The sequence below is a fragment of the Setaria italica genome, chromosome IX, assembly GCF_000263155.2.
Source record: "Setaria italica strain Yugu1 chromosome IX, Setaria_italica_v2.0, whole genome shotgun sequence".
NCBI classification, from domain to species: Eukaryota; Viridiplantae; Streptophyta; class Magnoliopsida; order Poales; family Poaceae; genus Setaria; species Setaria italica.
Window position 1 is genome coordinate 45,584,753 of NC_028458.1, and position 15,425 is coordinate 45,600,177.

The following is a 15,425-nucleotide window of genomic DNA, read 5'->3' on the forward strand; positions in this document are numbered from 1 at the left end:
CAACCCACAATTTGGAATGGAGGGAGTACAACTTGTAGCTTACTAGCCTACCGTGCACTCTTCAGGTAGGCATAGGGAGCACGTTCTAAACTCTAATTATTTCCTCTGTTTCTAAATGTATTTAAAAATTGAGAGAGTAAAAGGCAAACTCGTGATGTTTTTGGTAACAAATAAGTTGAAAGGGTAGCAAGAAAAAGACAGTGTACAATAGGTTTTGCACTATGGATTTCAAGCAAATTATATGTTTTTGGTAACCAAACTCTAAGGGTTTCTCCAAAGAACACCTATATAGTTCAGGTAACAATTTATTGCCTAATTTAATTTCATCTATTAATCCTGGTTCGCTCAACTTAACACCCGTGAACATTTGTTGTTGTGTCAGAGGTTTAATCGAACATTGTGAAAGGTGAGTCAGCTAGCAAAATTGGTGAAGCCCTTGTACAAGTAGTTTCGGGTTCAAATCAACAAAATCACAGATTTAAGGACCACTCCCAAAAAATAGTTTAGATTAGAGGCTTACAGCACAATTTAGCCTTTTACAAATTATTACCGCTGTATTTGTTACTATTCCTGAAGATTCAGTTGAAGAAGGAAGAATACTAAGAAAAATAGTAAATGAGGGTGCAAGTACCAAGTAGCATAGCTTTGTGAAATTGGTCCCAGAAATTGCAGTCCCTCAGCAACGAATTTCATCACTTAAAAATAAATTTCATTTTCTTTCAACATAATCATGTGAACAAAGGTTAAATGAGTCATGTCCATGTTTATTACATAAACGGTACTCCTCTTATTATATATGACCTGATAATCAGACAGAATGTTGCTCATAATGTCCAAGGACAGAAAGAGGAACTAGCCAAGTGTTGAATAGCATCAGACAGTGAAACATATAAGCTCTCAGAACAACATGCACCATTATATGACCGCTTTGAATATTTGTACATCTGGGGCACATGGAGATGCACTCTAAGAAGAAAAAAAATTTATACACATTTTGGAGCACACATAATGACATGAATGATTTCTCATTCTTATTCACTCCACTTGTAAATTGGGAACAACTTACCCTTCTAAATAAATTGGGAACAATACACAACTGGTAGTGATAGACTCATAGACCTACCATTATATTACTGTAAGTTCAAGGAAGCGAGGACTTCAAGAAGGGAAGCAACAAATTGCATCTGAACCTTCTCATCAATTGCCAAGAAGAGGGGGAAATGAACGAAGAGAGACCTGATACCATGTTTCTCTGCAAACCTAAGAGAGTGATAATAGACATAGTTGCACACAAATCGACCAGCATCATCTGAAGGCGCCACATCATATCCCATTTGTTGAAGAGACTCGCTTATTTCCTTCACTGGTAGTGTAGTCTGCTTGGTCATGGAAGCAAAACGTGGTTCAGCTGATGGGCATGATAAGATAACTAACAGGAGAACATTTGAGATAAATCGCTCGTTAATGAGGGTGGTGCATTGAAGTGATAGCTTTAAGTTCAACAATGGAAAATCAATACTTGGATTGTGCTCTTGAAAATGAAAAGAATGGACAGCAGAGTCAGCAAAACAGAGGATTTGCATGACAGTAAGTTAACAACATAATGTGAAAGACAAGTTTTCCAAATGACATGTTTAGAGATACTCATAATGATTTTCAAATTTAATGGTTAAAATATACCTGTCTTGAGTGTAAGATGCTTCCATCACATGACAATATAGGCACCCTCTGGAATGTAGAACAAATGAATGATTGAACGTAAACAAGTTACGAAGATATAATGAAATAAAGAATGGAAACAAAGGTACAAGGATAGCAACCTGCGGTTTCCATCCTAGCTCATCTGGGCAACGAAAAGTAGCTTCATTAACAGCTTGGTTCTCAAGAGCAAACCTATGCGAACCACTGTTGGCTCCAAAATGGAGCTAAAAATGTTCCATAACCATAAGTCAAGGTTTAAACCACATGAATGGATAAATAAAAAATGTTTAGCCATCTGAAAACATTTCAGCATTATATCTTTCACCCAAATTAGAATCAGTCAATCGACACAACTTCTATTTAAATGGCCAAATTTCAAACCAAGAGGTGATGGAATTCTGTAAAATATACATAGTTCCGACTTTGCCTGCAGAAAAATGTTCATAGATGGCATTGATTTAAAATTATGCTAATCTCATGATGAAAGATGCTAGGTGGTGTGTAAATTAAAAAATTTACAAAGTGCTGTTATTTCTAAAACTTGGGAATTTATCACAGGAACTAATAAAACCGCTACTCCAAACTAGCTCACAGTTTCATACTTCGTCAGACAATTTACATTCAGTGCTGATATAGGATCGGGCGAAGGTGAGGTCTTACCAGAATTACTTGCCCCTGATTCGGTGATCCATTTTCCCGGTCCAGGACAGTTGACTCGAACAATTCATACAACGGACGCAGCGCACCCTGCCCGGCCGCTTCAAGAACAGTGCAGCTCCCGAGCACAAGGCCCTTGGGCAGCCCTCTCTTCTCCATGAACGACAGGAGATTGTGCACGATTCTCTCGGTCGGGTTCTCGGCGACTCCATGGAACCTCTTGAATCCGGTCACGTGAACGGTGATCGGAGAAGGCCCCTCGGAACCCATCTATCTTGTTATGCAGCTTGAGCAGTGAAACCTTGGCTCTGCCGGAGAACCTGGATAGAGGCCGGCTTGTATATGTAAGGTACTGCAGCCAGCAGGGGGAAAGCATGTTTGTTGAGGTTACTGCAGAATGCAGATAATTGCTGCAACTGCACAGCGTGAATGCATTCACACATCCAACATGTGGGCGATGCTAAGCAAGCCATGATACATGACATTCAGCAATATCGTTGCCAAGAAGAAATTTGTAATGATGGGGCGGAGGAAAGCCACAAAAATCAAAATGTGGTCCGAAGTCGTAACCACTAGCTTATCAACAAAGTATAGAAAAAAAGGATTGTAATCGGGTGTTTGGTTACATGTGCGACTGGCAGGACGCCACGGAGCGGCGAAGCCATCCTGCCAGGGACTTTGACACCGACTGACCGAGACGTCGCCCCGGAGTCTCATATACTAGGAGCAAGCAAGCAATGACAAAGCCATCCCATCTTTTTTGACCGGATCAGAGGATTAAAAGTTCATCCACAGTGAGTCCGGTTGTTGGAACAATTTAAACATGGAAGCTTGGAGGAATTTGTTCCCGTTGTGTGCAAGTACATGTTTTCTATTCTAGTAGCGTGCCAGCCCAATCCGGCCCAAAGCCAACATCGAGAAACCTGTCCGGTAACCAGGCAGCTCAGAAGAAGAATCCGTAGATGACGCAGGAATTTTCTTTCTGTGCTAGAAAGCACAGGATCAGAAGAACAAGGGAGAGGTCCCATCCTAGGTGCTCCAAGTTGTCCCGAAACGAAATTCCCCACACGAGAGCAGGAGTAGACCCGAACAAGCCACGCACTCACCTCGGGACAGAGAGCGGGGCGGGGGCGACGAAGGAGCTCCTCCTCCTCCTCCTGCAGCTGCTGGGTTGAGTGCGGTGCAACGATTTGCTCTTGCTTCTCGGCCTGTCTCGGGGACGGACGGGGTGTGGTGTGGCCGTGTGGGTGTGGGGGAAGAAGCAGACGGAAGGAAGAGCTTTGGCTAGCAGAGGAGCCGGGTCCGCCCAGCTGCCCCCTTATTAAAGCGCGCGCGCCGGCGGGCGGGCCCACAGGACAGAGACCGTGGGCGCTACGGCGGGGCCCCACGATTCAGCGGCGATTCGACGGGGGTGGGAGCCAGCTGAGCTACCCCCGGCCCCCGGCGTGGGATAAGCGAGAGGGCGGTTTCTGGGGTCTGGGGAAGCGGAAGCAAAACGAGACGGCAGCTGAGCTGAGAGGGTGCCAGCGTGCCGGCGCCGGGACGTCAGCCTTTGTCGGCGGCGCCGCCCCCGTGTCCGGTTTGGTTTTGCGGGGCCTGGTCTCCTACGCTACCACGGCAGGTTTCCTGAAACCGCATGGCGGTCGTGCGGTTTTTCTATCGCGCCACGGTTTCGCGCTCGCGGCGCCGGCGTCGGCGCCTGCTGGATCGATATCCGGACGGAACGGCACGGCACGGCAATGGCCACGCGGAGGTAACGCCATGACGGGAAGAGGAGCTGAGGAGGGGGCGCCAGCCGTTTGCTGCTGCTGTTTGCACCACAGCACTTTTTTCTTCAGGCCGGAAAAAGTAGTGACGACCTTATTCGGCCCGACCACAGCCTTAATGTTGTTCCAACGTGTAAAAATTTGACAAATGGCCTGACCCAGCCCGATTTGAGCCCGAACGTTTTTCTACTCCGACCTGGCCTGGCCCGTGGGCTTTGAAGATGAGCTGTGGGCTTGTGGCATGTCGGATTAGGAGGATTTAACAGCCCAAGATGAGTTGGGGGCTCGTGGCATTGCGGAAATCCTATCCATCTTCCGAAAGAATTTTTTAAGTTATTCGTACAACAAATGTGGTTTGTCAGATGTGCATCAAACCTAAATCTAACCTTCACTCATCTCTCCTCCCCTGCCTGCACCACCGCTTGTCGCCACCCCCTCCCCCTACCACCACCAGCCTGCGCATTGCCCGACGCTGGCGCCGTCGCGCCGCGCCCCGCATGGCCGTCGGCCATCGCGCTCGCCTCGCATGGCCGCGGCCCCAGCCCACATCCTTGTGCCGCGGCCGCCGGAGCTGGAGAAGAAGGCGTGACCGGCGCCGAACGTTTTCTAATAAAACTTGAAACAATTAAAAAAATATTGGTACAACTTTTTCCAAAAAGATGTTGGCTCAACTTTTTTTTCGAATAAATGTTAGTTCAACTTTTTCCCCGAAGGAATGTTGGTCCAATTTTTTAATAAAATATTGAACAATATTTTTTATCCAATATTTTTTCAGTGTGCCATTATCAAATGAGCGAGTCGGGGAAGAAGTTGAGGAAGAAGAAGATAAGGTTGAGATGGAGCTCAGTGGGCCGGGAGTTTTCCACGAGATAGATATGAGCCCCCGTGGCATGTCGGGGATGCGGAGGATTTCACAGCCCTGCCATGTATCCTTTTTTAGGGATAGAAAAATATTATCTGAACCAGTGAACCCTACCGGCACACGGCGGATTGTTTTCATTCTGCGTGCCCCATGAACGAATGACTGATGCTAAAACAAGGACTAGTAGTGACCTCGTTCATAATTTCTCAATTCGACCTTCTTCTTTTGAAAATGCTCTGCTTTTATTTGCATTTGATTTCCATATTAGACTAAAGCCTGAAAACCAACTCTTCTCTCGGTTGAGTGTTCTGAGAAAAGCGTGAACGGGCAACAATCTTCTCATACGGCGAGCCGTTTCCTTTCTCCGGTAGAGTTTCTTCGTCCTCTGGGTTTAGAATTAGAGGGAGGCGGGCATCATGGAAGCACAACGCAGCGGTTGAAGATGCTCGTGCTAGCTACAGAAACCATGGTCCGGGATTCATACGTTCCAATACCAGACAGAGACAATCAAGTGTGTACAGAGATAACGAAATATGTACGCAGGAGTACTAGGCAACGTCAAACCAAGCAGGGAGTCACGCGTAGGCTTCCGGCGCGAGTCGCGGCGTGACGACGGCGCGGAGCGGCACGGCCTTGGGCAGCGCGAGCCCGAAGGTCTCGGCCATGTCCAGCTTCTCCTCCCCCTCCGGCAGGCGCCAGTCGAACGCGTGCAGCAGCGTCCCCAGGAAGTACTGCACGAACACCATCCCGGCTAGCTTCCCGGCGCAGATCCTCCGCCCCGCGCCGAACGGGATGAGCTCGAAGTAGTTCCCGAGCGGGTCCACCTTCTCCGCCGCGCCGCCGGGCAGGAACCGCTCTGGCCGGAACTCGAGCGGCGCCTCCCACGCCTCCGGGTCCCGGCCGATGGCCCAGATGTTGATGAGCAGCCGGGTGTTGGCCGGGACGCGGTAGCCGCCGCCGCCGACGTCGACGTCGCAGGCGTCGAAGGAGAAGTGCGGGAGGCTCAGCGGCGTCGACGGGTGCAGCCGCATCGCCTCCTTGCAGGCGGCCTGCAGGTAGGGGAGCGCCGGCAGGTCCGACTCCTCCAGACGGCGGCCGCGGCCGACCACGCGGTCCAGCTCCTCCTGCGCCCGCGCCATCACGGACGGGTTCTTGAGCATCTCCGCCATCGCCCACTCCACGATGATCGACGACGTGTCCGTGCCCGCCGTGAACATGTCCTGCGTACGTGCGCGTCCATTGGAAAATTAATGAGCAAGAATGCAACTCAACGGCTAATAATCAGAAGATTAGTTTATAGGTTGGTTGGAGACACGATCGACGATGCATGGTCCCCGAGACGTAGGTGAGATTGTTCGATATTGTACGGCATGAATGTGAATCTCAACAAACTTTGGTCAAGTGCAGTCATCTGGGGTGTTTGGATACCCCATGCTAAAGTTTAGCACATGTCACATCGGATGTTTGATGCTAATTAGAAGTATTAAATATAGGCTAATTACAAAATTAATTGCACAGATGGAGTCTAATTCGCGAGACAAATCTCTTAAGCCTAATTAGTCCATGATTTGACAATGTAGTGCTACAGTAACCATTTACTAATGATGGATTAATTAGGCTTAATAGATTCATCTCGCGAAATAGCATAGGGGTTCTGCAATTAGTTTTATAATTAGATCATATTTAGTCCTCCTAATTAGCATCCGAACATCCGATGTGACACTGCTAAAGTTTAGCACCTAGTATCCAAACACCCTAAACTTGTTCATTTATTTCACCATTTTAGTTCACTATCTATCGATACCTAACAAGTTGGTGAGTTTAGACTTGAGATCAGTGGTGCATTGTTTTCGTAAAAGAAAGTTGAACAGAAGATAAAAAAAGTGACCGGTGACTTGATGAGTATGCTAGCGGTAGCAGCAAGCAACTCTGCACCAACCGAGTACCGGGCATGAGTAGGCTACCTTAACTTCCAGCCAACTTAACAACTAAACTATATATGGATAGATCCATTGTTTACGAATTCAGGTATGTTGGTGATCAGTTTCTTTTCAAGTTTGGCCCCGAAAAGTTTATGCTTTTACTACACCTTTCAGTGGCAAATTAAAACAGCAGTAGTACATTGCAAGGTATGCAAGTGAGTTGAGAACAACAGGTGGTTACAGCATCACTAATCCAGAACAATTTTTATTACGTCAAGCACAGTGTACCTTATGCTCCCTCCGTTCCAAATTGTAGGTCTTTTTAACCTTTCTAAATTCATAGATATTATTATGCATCTAGACGTACCCTACATTTTGGAACGGAGGGAGTATTAGAAAAAACAAAATTCATGGATGGTGATCACCAGTTCCTTGTCAACATCTTTGGTCTACGGGAACACTGCTCTACAACAATTTTGGTACTGTCAGTTTTGTATTTACCCTAGATAGCGATCGATCAATATGGAGGCAGGTGTCGTCATAAAGTTGTGGGTGTACCGTGTGTACGTAGTAAAGATATCGAGGTTCAGACTTGAGTCAAGGCCACAGGAGTCAGTAGGATGTCATGTTGAGAGCCCTGCTTGTCCAAACCTTAACAACCGTTAGTGGTTTTGGTTGCCTGAGTAGTCACGGCGCGGGCTAGGCTCAATGATATCAGTGTTGACACTCACCAATAATCACAACTAGATCATGCTTCAAGGCAACAGCCTTCGCACCATAGGTTCACTTGCCTACAAAATTCTTCTGGGAAATGACATAAGGACAGGAAGTAGAGTGCAAATATATCCCTAGGTATAAATGTCTCTTTATTTCTTTCCTGATAGACTGTTTCACTTGTTATTACTAAGAATTACGTGGCTTTCACTAATTAATTTCTATATGATCTTGGAACACACCATTTTTCCCCCAAAATTTCATTTAGAATATACTCCATAAGAATATATTTTATTATTGTAGTGTTTCTTCCAAAGAGGGCTTTTTGTTTGTTTTCAGAAAAAAAAACCCTCCTCTTTAGGGTGAGGATTCGAGGATCCCTTCCCCCCCCAACCCCACCCACATTTTTTTTCAGTAAAAAAAGCTTCTACTGATATCAAAACAATGTAAGAGGTGATCGCAACTATCTTGAGATCAGCCGCCTCTGCATGCAAAACAGACACGCTAAACAACCATCAATTTGCAGACTAGATTGTCATGCACCCATATGCCGGGGTAAAAAGAAATTTATTGGCCACCTTCTCCAATTGTTGACACGCCGTAGCAAGAAATAATTTTGGCCACCACATGTATAGACTTTTGTATTTAAAAAATATATGTTGTCATGTTCCAATCTAGTAAAAACATTCCAGTTAGAGAAAATGTTCGAGAAAATTGTATTTTTTTTTCTTGTTTAATTTCACCTACTTTTATATTTCGGCCTTATTAATTGTTACTGGATTTATCCAACGCTTTTGCAAAAGTTAATGATCCAGGGACCGCAAATCTATGGGCAGCTAAATAGATTGTCCCAAAAAAAAATCCTAAAAGCTAAGTGAATTCTGGGGACTAGGTAAACATCATCTTTGCGTAAAAGCATGCATTTTGTTCTAGGAATTTGACAGAACAAGCCATCAGCTATCACCTCACTTGACTGATCATGGTTGTGGAAGGCTCCAAACTGTACCATCAGTTCGACCACTAACCAAACATATCAGCTCGAGCGTGCTTTCGGTCGTCGTCGCTTTCCAACAGCTCGATCCACTAGTAGCTCCACCTACCTCACTTCACTCGTTCCCGCCCGGTCATGGAAGCCGCGCGCCCCCCACGAATTGCACCCGCACCGATGTGGCATGCATTATTCTTTTTTAAATAAAGCAGGAGAGCTGCCGATTATATTAAAAAAAGATGAAGTCTGAACTAGGCAATACAGCAAATGGAAGAAAAAATAACATGAGCAGATTGGATTAGGACATCGACACGATCTGAAACAACTCTGGCCGGTCGGATTGGGACATCGACACGATCCCGCAACAATAACATGGCATGCGTTACAATTACACAGCTAGAGCTAGCTTTCGGTTGAATAGTGCCCCATGTTAGGTAGTGGCTACTACATCTCGGAGCGATGGATCAGTCAATGAGTACGTAAAGCAAGCAATGGAGGAAAGAAATTAACTAAAAGCAGTAAGTAAGTAATGGATGAGCCAGGTCGAGCGCTTACGAAGATGAGGCCCTTGATGTTGACCTCGGTGATGGTCTCGCCGCTGTCGTCGTCGGCGCCGGCGTCCATGGCGGCGCGGAGCCTGTCGACGAAGTCCTGGCGGCCGTGACGCGCGCGGTCGGCGGCCGTCGCGGCGTGCTCCGCCAGCAGCTTGGTGATGAGGCCGTCGAACTGGTGGTGGATCCGCCGCAGCTTGGCCTGCACGCCCTGCAGGTCCAGGCGCGCCAGCGCCGGAACGAAGTCGCTGATGTTGAACAGGCCCGCGCCCGTCAGCAGCGACACGATCATGTCCTTGTAGCTGATACAATGATGCGACATGATAGTATGATACGGACATTATGTTTTGCACACCATATTTTGGATAAAAAAAGATTTAATTTTTGTTAGTCCGATGCTTTTCACAGTTTCACTTTCTAAGGTCATGTTTAGTTTCTCCCAAAATCCCAACTTTGACACTATGCAAAAAGAAGATTTCCCATCACATCAAACTTGCGATACATGCATGAAGTACTAAATGTAAATGAAATCAAAAACTAATTGCACAGTTTTGTTGTACTTTGCGAGACGAATCTTTTGAGCCTAATTAGTCAATTTTTAGACAATAATTCACAAATACAAACGAAATGCTACAGTTGCGCATTTATGACAAACTCCCAACTTTGGTACTCCCAAATTGGGAACTTGGCCTAAGTTTTGGTGAGCGACTCTCTTCACTGACAGGGACTTCACGGTTCAGTCATTGGCAGCTGGCAGATACAGATTTTTTTAAGTACGGACATCATACATAGGTCACTACCTAATTGATTATTCGTCTGTCTAGAGGACAGTTCCGATTAGTTCTTATTTTCTGAGTATTTGCGAGGAAGTACGATCCAAATTTTAATTATATCTAAACTAAAGGCACCGATTATCCTGAAATGTGGGGAAAATGTGGTTTTTAATTTATTCACTTCTAGAAGCGACTTTATTAATTTATCTTTCTGTTCGATCTCAACACATAATTATCTTTTTAAGAAATTTGAATTTTTATGATATCCATCGAACCGCACGCGTACAGGTCCTCACTCACCTGTTGGACTCCTCCCCCTGCGCGTCGAACACCCGCTTGCTGACGGTGATCTGGCCGACGATGTTGGCGAGCGCGCAGACGAGCACCTCCGGCACGACGACGGGCCTCCCCGCCGCGGCCGCCTCCGCCATCCCCCGCAGCAGGTGCCCCGCCTCGTCACGGCGCACGCACGCCCAGTCGGCGAGCGCGCGCGCCCCGAGCAGGTGCACGCTGGCCAGCTTTCGCATCAGCTTCCACTTGGGCCCGTAGTTGGCGAACACCATGTTCTGGCACCCGTACGTGATGTCGGCGGCGCTGGCCACGGCGGGGCGGTTGGCGTACGGCGCGTCCAGCGCCTTGAGGAACGCCCGCGCCGCGGCGGGCGACGACGCCACCACCACGCCGGCGGTGCCCATCTTGAGGTACATGACGGGCCCGTACCTGCGGGCCAGCGCGGCGAGGCCGGCGTGCGGGGCCGGGCCGACGAGCGGCAGCGCGCCGAGGATGGGGAGCCCCGGCGGGCCCGGTGGGAGGCGGCCGCGGCCGGAGGAGGAGGAGAGGGAGCGGCGGAGCGCGAGGTGGAGGAAGAGGCAGAGGAAGGCGCAGGAGAGCACGATGGGGTCGGTGCAGAGTGTGGCGAGCTGCATGGTGGCCGGTGGCCGGTGGCGCGTAGGGAGGAGGAAGACCTGCCCTAAGCTTCTCCCTCGCGCGCGCACGGCGGCTTTTATATATCCGTGCTAGCTGATACTGCTAGCGTGCAAGCTCGATCTGATAGGTTTGGTTCAGGTTGTGGCTCAAGATATCGATGCTTGGCTGCTGTACCTTTCGATTGACTTGTTTGTTGTGCGATCCTCGTCTTTATACGTACTCCCTCCGTTCTTTTTTATTCTTTTTTATTTGACGTTGCTTAGCTCAAATTTGAGCTAACCAGCGTCAATGATTTCTTTTTGAAACACCGTTTCTCGTTTACTTGAAAGTTTTCTTACGGTCAGAGGAGCATGGGCATGTCATGGCGTGGTGAGCTAGTGCACCCTCCACCAGAAAAGAAGACCCCGGCCCCCTTAGTGGCGTGGTGCAGCATGTAGAAAAATGGAAAAGCAACTTAGGCGTGCAAGATGGGAGTCCCGTGTAGCAATGATTACGGATCGATCACCGCATTTTAGGGTGATTCCGTGTTGGTATATGCATCCAAGAAGGCTCTCGTATCATAGTGTTATATTATGCTATCCAGAAGATCAAACACAATCACAACCACAACAAGATCATAAATTATGGTTTGGTGAGCTTGGTGCACACTTTCTTCCTATATAAAGCTGCGGGAAGAGAATTTCTTTGTCGCCACGGGCATGCCAACTTACGAGTGAGTTCATGACCCTGATACACATACTACATGTCAATTACGTACCTAGCTTACTAAACATAGCGAGAGTACTGCGTAACACACGTTACGCATATGTAATAATCCATCCACCTTCAAATACAAGGCACCGAAGAAATTTTTATGACAGATTAAGGGGGCAAAGGAAAAAAGCCAACATGTCCCTCGTTAAGCATTTAAGAGCTGTTGTGACTGCATGGGCTGTTCGTGTCCCTGTGCAATTAATAGGCAACCTTTTGCATGCAATTGGAGTAGAATTAAATGGATTAGTGCAAAATTGTGCAAGGATGGTTATAGTGACGTACTCCTCGTATAGGAAAAGGAGGTCGTTTTAGGCGTTTAGATGATTTACGCAAATGAAGTCGTTTTGGCTCCGTGAACCAACTTTTGGATGTGTTTGCCCCTGGCGCTTTGTTTTCTTAGCCTCCCTTCATTACTTGTGATGCTTTGTTTCCTGTGTGCCGGCCTTCCCCTTCCTCGCTAGCTTTGTTTCCTGTGCGCTAGCCTTCCCCTTCCTCGCTAGCTTGCATGCGCCATAGAGTCCGACGCCATGAAGCTCGCTCGCGCCATGGAGGAGGCGCCAGACTCCGTCTCGTTGGAGGAGGTGGCGCCGGACTCCTTGCCGCCGGACTCGTTTGCTGCCGTCTCGTTTGTGCCAGACTCCTTGTCGTCAGAGTCCCAGGCTGCCATCTCGTTTGTGCCAGACTCCTTGCCGCCGGAGTCCCAGCCGTCTACTTGTGTTCGCTGCAACATGGCCCATGACTGTGACGACGTTGAGGGCTGCCGCCTAGCTCGCCGCCTAGCAGGTGTGTCCGTTGTGGTCTTGTTCATAGTGACTACGACCTCGCAGCAAGGATAATGGATGACATAGACAAATTGGATTGCGAGATCTATATTCCTGATGTCAAAAAGTTTCAACCAAATGGATGGCGACACTATACTTGTGCCTGAGCACGTTTTGAAGAAGCTGGATGAGCTATGGAAGATGAAGCAAGATGCAAGGAAAGAACAGTAGATAATCGGTAAGCTTACATATCTCATTCATTCAAGCTAACATGCCTCTCCTAAATTGCTGCCTAAGCTTACACGTCTAACTATTTTTATGCAGGAAGACTAGCAATGGCATCAGCTAGCAACAACACCTCACAAGGGATTTGCAATGGCAGCCGATCTTCTTTCTCTAGTTTTTCTTTTTGCATATGAGAAATCTTGAACTTGTTGCATGCTTTAACCATCATGGATTCCTTCAAAACACTATGAAGTGTTAGAAAAATTATGTTTTCTTTGTGTGGACAATACTCTATGAATTCCTACAAAACATGTGTTGAAGAAATCAATCAATGGGTAAATTAGTTGTTCAAAAAATAATGAAACAAGTGAACAATTGATCCATTTACCTGTTGCACTGCTGGAACTAGATCTTCTATTATTTTTGCATTCTTCTTGTATTGAATAGATTGAATAGCTCGAAAAAACCTCAAGTCTAGAATGTTGAAATCTGAAGAATTGGGTGGTTGACAAATTAGACGAATGTCAAATCCTTGTTGCTTAACAGCCTCACAAAAAACCGGATCATTCACAGGTAAATGGGAAGGTGCATTATCTTGTTGTATGAAAATTGGTTTGTTCACATCTTCTCTTGGCCATTTGGCTCGATGGCGGGCGATACTTTGTTTACCATGAAATCTCTAATCACATCTCTTGTGATTGAAGTTATGGGCTTGATAACTTGGGCTCCATGAAGACGATTCTGACTTGTTCTTACAGCATTTCCATAAGTGATCAACGGAAAGCAACCAATTTTCCCATCAAAAATACACTCTCCATCCCTAAATCTCGGCCGAGCACAAACACACAAAAACATGAGCCTAGGGATGTAATTCTTGTTCTTACAAGTGAGATGGGGCTCATCTTCCTCGGGTAGCAAGTAATACTTCTCAAATTTTTGAGAGAGATAAAACCATTTTTCATCGATGAACACAAAGTCAAAAAACCCCTTAAATCTTGGATCACCAAGTAAACCCTTCTCAATCATGTCAACACACCACTTTAACTGAGACTTCTTGTTAGCATCTGTGAGGTATGATTTGATGCTACTAGAGTGGCGCCTAAGAAAACCTTTTTTAAATACATTTGTATCTTCCATTTGCTCATGTTAAATTTGTTACACACATCTTCTATGGTCATTCTTTCCTTGAGAGGAATGTTGCACAATACACACATCTTCTATGGTCATTCTTTCCTTAAGAGGAATGTTGCGTAATGCTTCCAAATCAACAGGGATTGCTTTACGGCCTACTGTACCCTTCTTTAGACTAGCAACACTAACCGAAATGTTTTGAGCAAGGGGGATTTTTACCTCGCTTCCACAAGCGCTAAACAGATCGAATGTGAAGTCCAAATTGTTCAACTACAACTCTCGTATCATACTTGCCTAGTTCCCCATTCTTACTTCTCGCCAATAAAGTTTGGAACACTTGTTTTGTGACTTATTCTTTCATGTCTTTCCTTCGTCCATTGACTTGAACGGGAGCCCATCAACATCTTCTAGTTGAAAAAAAAACGAGCACATTCAAACCAACGATTTTGATTACCAGCATAGTTTACTATCAAAATAAAATATCTTACCAGCAATGTTTTCTTCAAAATTGAAATTAACTGCACCAAATTCGTCTAGTGGCAAGTTCAAATAAAATCCTATCCAAAAGGAAACAATGATACGAGAGATGATTTTTAAATATAAAAAGGAAAGAGTGATATGAGAGGAGATTGAATATGAAAAAGGAAACTAATAAGAAATGGATCAAATCAAATCCTATGTGTGCCCAAACGTGAGCAAGCGGCAAAAATACGCGGCAAAAAAAACGCCTTCCTGGAAACAAATTGTGGACCTCAAGCCTCTAAGGCAGGCGCGCTAACCACTCCAGCAAGGAAAGTTAGTTGTATAGGTAATACCCGCAAGGTATTTAGCCCTTGTTTACTTCACCCCCAACTTCCAACTTTGGCACTATGCAAAAAGAAGATTCCCCATCACATCAAACTTGCAGTACATGTATGGAGTACTAAATGTAGATGAAATTAAAAACTAATTGCACAGTTTTGTTGTACTTTGCGAGACGAATCTTTTGAGCCTAATTAGTTAATGTTTGGACAATAATTCACAAATACAAACGAAACGCTACAGTGTGCTACAGTGCCAGCACAGTAATTTTGCACCTCCCAATTTGGCCAACTAACAAGGCCTTAATAAGGGCAAACAGGAAAAAAAAATACACCATAATTAATCACTCTTTGGTATGCTAAATGCTGTCCTAAACGACTTCCTTTTCCTATACGGAGGAGTACACTATTTAAGGATAAAAATTCGAATGCTTCGATGCCTTCGGCCCTAGATTATATAAGTTGGATTATAGATCATGGGTACTATGGTAAAAGATCACTTTGGGACCACTTGGAACCACAAATAATCTAAAATGGATAGCTTATTTCAGATTATTCGTGATCACATAGTGATCCCACGATGATCTTTTACCTTACTACCCTTGGACCATAATCTAACTTATATAATTTATGAGGGAAATAAACTTATACAAGAGGACTGCATGGTGCTACCTTACGGGGAAATCATGATAATTCAAGTACCGCGCTCCGCAAGACTTGCATCAAGCAAAAGAAAAACAAGTTTACCAATTGTTTTGCATATATATGGAAATGACGGGTACTTTAAACTTGATGCTCCTGCTCCAATCTTTCCCCTACCTTTTCCTCGAAAGAATTCTTTTTCCTTCCTCAAAGCTTGCATTAGTACGTTTCATCTATCAGCGCCCCATCCGA

The 15,425-nt window shown here is 45.8% G+C and overlaps 2 protein-coding genes across 3 annotated transcripts; both read right to left on the minus strand.

Moving 5' to 3' along the window:
* Positions 1-881: 881 nt before the first annotated feature.
* LOC101754587 (pyrrolidone-carboxylate peptidase) lies at positions 882-3,856 on the minus strand. 2 transcript variants are annotated; one of them, XM_012848768.2, is made up of 5 exons: positions 3,465-3,856; positions 2,362-2,678; positions 1,821-1,925; positions 1,681-1,728; positions 882-1,376 (listed from the first exon to the last, which is right to left on the minus strand). In XM_012848768.2, the coding sequence occupies exons 2-5, from the start codon at positions 2,626-2,628 to the stop codon at positions 1,131-1,133; spliced, it is 666 nt and encodes a 221-aa protein (XP_012704222.1). In that variant the 5' UTR covers positions 2,629-2,678; positions 3,465-3,856; the 3' UTR covers positions 882-1,130. The 2 variants fall into 2 exon arrangements, with proteins under 2 accessions (XP_012704222.1, XP_004984277.1); XM_004984220.3 differs by having other exon boundaries at positions 2,362-2,710; positions 3,465-3,669.
* A 1,450-nt stretch (positions 3,857-5,306) lies between these two features.
* LOC101754995 (flavonoid 3',5'-hydroxylase 1) lies at positions 5,307-11,039 on the minus strand. Its single transcript, XM_004984221.4, has 3 exons — positions 10,235-11,039; positions 9,166-9,463; positions 5,307-6,206 (listed from the first exon to the last, which is right to left on the minus strand). Exons 1-3 carry the CDS (start codon positions 10,858-10,860, stop codon positions 5,562-5,564), a joined length of 1,569 nt encoding a protein of 522 aa, XP_004984278.1. The 5' UTR covers positions 10,861-11,039; the 3' UTR covers positions 5,307-5,561.
* Between the last annotated feature and the right edge of the window lie 4,386 nt (positions 11,040-15,425).